The 5181-nt window shown below is 45.5% G+C and overlaps 1 protein-coding gene across 1 annotated transcript in view; it reads left to right on the forward strand.

The window, feature by feature from the left end:
- The window catches only part of Tnfrsf17 (TNF receptor superfamily member 17), a 6883-nt gene extending 2743 nt beyond the window's left edge, over window positions 1–4140 (forward strand). Inside the window, exon 3 of the mRNA XM_021185652.1 lies at window positions 3745–4140. Within this exon, the coding sequence (XP_021041311.1) occupies window positions 3745–4028 (284 nt within the window). The 3' untranslated portion in view covers window positions 4029–4140. The remainder of the gene's footprint in view (window positions 1–3744) is intronic.
- The last annotated feature ends 1041 nt before the right edge of the window (window positions 4141–5181 follow it).

Genomic DNA, 5181 nt, shown 5'->3' on the forward strand with positions numbered 1-5181 from the left:
GGATGGTTGTGAGCCACCATGTGGTTGCTGGGATTTGAACTCTGGACCTTTGGAAGAGCAGTCGGGTGCTCTTACCCACTGAGCCATCTCACCAGCCCCGGCTAAAAATATTCTTATAGCACTGTTCTCTGTGATTTGATTCTTAGACACATAGCAGCCGTGGTCCTGAATCCTTTTTTTTTTTTTTTTTTTAAACTTTTTTTCTTTTGGTGTGTGTGGTGCATGGATGTGAGTGTGCACGTGCTCATGTGTGCACATGAGGTTAGAGTAGGACATCAGGTATCTTCCTCTACCACTCCCCTCCTTGTTACCATGAGACGGTCTCTCAGCGGGGCAGAAGCAAGCGGTTTCAGCTTTGATGCCTCGCTCTCATCTCTGCCACTGGGAGGTTACATGTAGAGGTTATAGGCATGTGCTTGTTAGCAGCGTGCTAGAGATTTCAGCTCGGGTCCTCATGCTTGCAAGTTCATACACCACTCAGGCGTGTTCCCAGCCCTTGCTCTGCTTCTTTTATATATTTGTTTTACATGCATGACCTGCCAAACATCTACCCCAATTGCTTTCCTGTGCGGCAGGAGTGGCTAAAAACTCACTCACTCTTTCTCCAGTGTGGTTCCATAGATAAAAGAATGCATTTTCATTGTTTTTAAAGTTATGTGTATATGTGTGTGGCCGAGAGTGGTTTAACAAAAATCGGGAGCCCCATGGCCAACTGACCTGGAATGGCCAATGGGTTGATAGAGAACTGGACCACAGATTGGATGTCATCTGGAGGGGCTTCAAATCTAGAGCCAGATTTTGTGCGTGTGAGCACAGTACAGTGCCTCAGGTTGGCAGAAGAGGGCACCAGATCCCCTGGAGTTACAGGTGGATGCTGGTGACTGAAAAAGTCCTCTGGAAAGAATAAGAATAAGAAAGAATAAGAAAGAATAAGAATAAGAAAGAATAAGAATAAGAAAGGCACTTATTCTTAACCACTGAGCCACCTCTTCAAACCTAGAATGAATTTTTTTTTTAACATACAAATTGTGCATATAAAAAGTACATGACATAATGTTCTGCATACAGACACATAGGGAAACAGTGACTACAGTCTTCACATAGTTGACCTTTTGGTGACAGGGTCTCAGGTATCACATGCTGGCCTTGGACTCTGTATCTCAGGATCCCCTTGAACATCTCTGATCCTCATGCTGCCATTTCTCCGGGGCTGGCTTTACTGGAATGCACCGTCAGGCCTGGTTGGTGAAGTTCTGGAGACTGAATCCAGAGCCTCTTGTGCATGCTAGCTGAGTGAATGAGCACTCTGGCCGTGGAGCTGCATCCCCCCCCAGCCCTGCTCCATCCAGGGCCCTGCTCCATCCCCAGCCTTGCTCCATCCCCAGCCCTGCTCCATCCAGGGCCCTGCTCCACTCTTCCTGTGGTGAGGGTGGTTGGGATCTACTCTCTGCCATTTGAAGTGCTTGCTCCAGTGCTAGCCAGTCATCTTGTCACACGCTGGCTCTACAGATGCAGCTTATGTAACTGCAGCTCTGGACTTCCGGCCATCTGCTTCTCATTTCCCCCACCTCCTTGCCTCTGGTAACTACCACTCCACTATTGTTCTGTAAGTGGTTTCTTTTGCTTCACGTGGAAGTAAGGTCAGGCAGGCTTTTCCTTTCCACCTTTTGTGTATTCCTAGAGTAACTCTGACTTATTAATTTTTATGCATGTGGGTGTTTGGCCTCATATATGTTTGTGTACCACTTGTATATGCACTGCCCCCAGAAACCAGAGTTCCCCGAGACTGGAGTTACATACAGTTGTGAGCCACCAAGTGAGTGCTGGGTGAACCACTTGTCTTCTGCAAGACTAGCAGAGCTGTTAGTGGCTGAGCCATCTGTCCAATCCCCGGAAGATGCTTTAGAGATAGATAGTCCCACTGTGGATGTAGAGAAGCAGAGGCTTCATCTCTGTGTGAGAGAGGGTAGGTACACACCACCGCACATGCGCGAGAACAACTTCCAGGAAGTTCTCAATTTTCATCTTCTACTGTGTTTGAGGCCAGGTCTTTCTTGTTTGTTATACTTCCATGCAGTTTCCAGGATAGCTGAGTTTCAATTCCGAGGCTGAGATTCTGTCTCTGCCTTCACCTCATTTCAGAGTTGGGGTTATAGACATCGGCTGCAGCACCTCATTTTTGGTGTGGGTTCTGAATTCAAAGTACTTGTGCAACAAGTACTTTGTTTGTTTGTTTTTCCAGATAAGGTTTCTCCGTGTAGCTCTGGCTGTTCTGGAACTTGTTTTGTAGACCAGGCTGGCCTCAAACTCAGAGATCTGCCTGCCTCTTTTTCCCAGGCATTAGGATTAAAGACATGTGCCACCACCGCTGCCAGGTGTAGCAAGTGCTGTCAAAACCTATTCTTCACAGATGTGTACTGGGAACAAACTGGACTTCTATGTGGAAATCAAAGGAAATTCATTTAAAAATGATTTACCCAGGAGTGTGGTCTTCACCTGTAATATCAGTACTTGGCAGCTGAAGCAAGCAGAAAGTCACCAACAAGCCATGAGCTGGAGAGATGGCTCAGTGTCTAAGAGTATGTGCCGCTCTTGCAGAGGATCAAGGTTTGGTTTCCAGCACCCACATGGCAGCTCATAACCTTTTTTTACTTCAGTTCCAGAGGATCCAACAATGCTTTTGCACCAGGCATATATACTGTACACACATGACATGCAGCAAACACTGATACATGTTATAGAATAAAAGAAGTTGGAGACCAGCTGACAGTGATTTCTAGGCTACATATACACAAACAAATAACATGCTAAAAAATGCTCTGTAAGATGCCATTTTAGGAAAACTAGGACAAAACAGACAGCAGGATTCATCTTTAGGGGTTGGCAAGATGTCCAGTAGAAAAGGTACCCACTGCTAACCTCTTTAGGTTGCTGAGTTTGATCTACTCCCATAAGCACCCCTAATGTTCACAGGTCCACTGTGATGTGACCCATCCCAACACAACAAATAAACGTAAAAAGTACCTTCCATATTCTTTTCCCCTCTGGTATTGGAGACTGAACTCGGGGCCTTTCTTGAACATGCTAGCTGCAAACTCTTCCTGCCTCGGCCTCCTTCCTGGTGGCTGGATTACAGGTATATGCCACCATGTTCAGCTTCTGTAGTCCAAAATGTCACTCACAAGATGACTCTGATGTGCTGTGACATATGGCAATTTCTTGTGTAAGATGAGGTCAAATCCGCATAACTTCCAAGAGCCAAATGGGTAATAGGTACAGAACTGATCCAGTTTGTGGCTTTACCAGTAAGGGTATCTGTCACGTGCTCAGAATACTCAGATAGCAGCAATGCCATGGACTCCAGCCCATTGTCTCCATGTCCCTCCTGCTGTCACATTTTGTAGTCTTTATAAAGTCTGGTTGTGTAGATTTCTCATGTGATATATCCTGAGATTTTTTTTTTCTTTTTCTTTTTCTTTTTTTGTTTTTTTCAAGACAGGGTTTCTCTGATATCCTGAGATTTAAATGTGGTTAATATAAGACACGATGTGAAAGCTCCTTATTCCCACAAAGCAACCTGCCTCAGGGCCCTGCAGGGCTGTAGTCTTAGTTGGTGATTCCCAGTGTAGGATGTACTCATCCTTGGTCTTGTGCTGCCCTGTGTCCTGCTGTGTCCTGCTGTGCACAGCATGACAATACCACTGAGGCTCTCGGGTGAATGCCTACCTGCTTCTGTACCATCAGGATCGGCTCAGCTGGACAAGGCCGACACCGAGCTGACTAGGAGCAGGGCTGGTGACGAAAGGATTCTTCCCCGAAGCCTGGAGTATACAGTGGAAGAGTGCACCTGTGAGGACTGTGTCAAGAGCAAACCCAAGGGGGATTCTGACCATTTCTTCCCGCTTCCAGCCATGGAGGAGGGGGCAACCATTCTTGTCACCACAAAAACGGGTGACTATGGCAAGTCAAGTGTGCCAACTGCTTTGCAAAGTGTCATGGGGATGGAGAAGCCAACTCACACTAGATAATGAGCTTTCTAACTGGTGTGAAGCTGCTTTGAGAACCTTCTGTCAGGAGAGCTGATGTTTTAGATGTCGTTAGGATGACCGTTTACCAAGAATACAATTTTTTGTCCTTTAATTCTGGTTTTGTAGTTGACAATTTGTTTATGTAGTTTTATTTTATGTGCATTGGTTGTTTTGTCTGCATGGAGATGTGAGGGTGTCAGATCCTGGAGTTACAGTTGTGAGCTGCCATGTGAGTGGTGGGAATTGAACCCGGGTCCTCTGTAAGAGCAGTGTTCTTAACCACTAAGCCATCTCTCCAGTCCATGGGTGAATTTTTGATTCTCTAAACCAAAACCAAAACCAGGTGGTGGTGGTGTATGCCTTTCATCCTAGTACTCAGGAGGCAGAGGCAGACAGATCTCTGTGAGTTTGAGGCCAGCCTGGTCTAGACAGCTAGTTCCAGCACAACCAAGGCTACACAGAGAAACTTTGCCTTAAAAAAAAAAAAAAAAAAAAAAAAAAAAAGAAAGAAAGAAAGAAAGAAAAAAAAAGAAACAAAAAGCTCTCCAACATCTCTAGGCCCCAGAATATCATGTTTCTATCAGGCCCCACAAACATGGTAGGTATATTTGAGGGCAAACTGGATTCTCCTGATGGCCAAAGAAAGCAAGATTGTCCCATGTTTTTCTATAAGTAGAAGCCAGGCTAATTCTGTGTGCAATGCAGCAGGTGCCAGCATGCTCATAAAAATGCATGTGCTACTGCTGACAAACATGAACCTGGTACTGTTTTCAGCTCAAGTGCAGGTGTGTGCACTATGTAGGCTTAATGGTGCCAGAGATTGTTCTAAGTCATTTTACACATACAAAATACTATAAGGAAGGTAGACCATTATTACCTCCACCTTATAAATGCTGTCAGGACTGAGGGCTCGCTTAGTGGTAGATAGAATACTTGCCTAGCATACTAATGTACTGGGTTCTACCTCCAGTTCACACACACACACACACACACACACACACACACACACACACTGAGAGGGGGGAAGTGAAGAAAGAGGAGAGAGAAAAGAGAGAGAGAAGAGAGGAGAAAGAGAGAGGAGAGGAGAGGAGCAAGACACTGAGTGAGTCCGAGCAGGGTAATAGCCAGTGAATGACTGTTTTATTTTATGTAA

This window comes from Mus caroli, chromosome 16 (assembly GCF_900094665.2).
Source record: "Mus caroli chromosome 16, CAROLI_EIJ_v1.1, whole genome shotgun sequence".
NCBI classification, from domain to species: domain Eukaryota; kingdom Metazoa; phylum Chordata; class Mammalia; order Rodentia; family Muridae; genus Mus; species Mus caroli.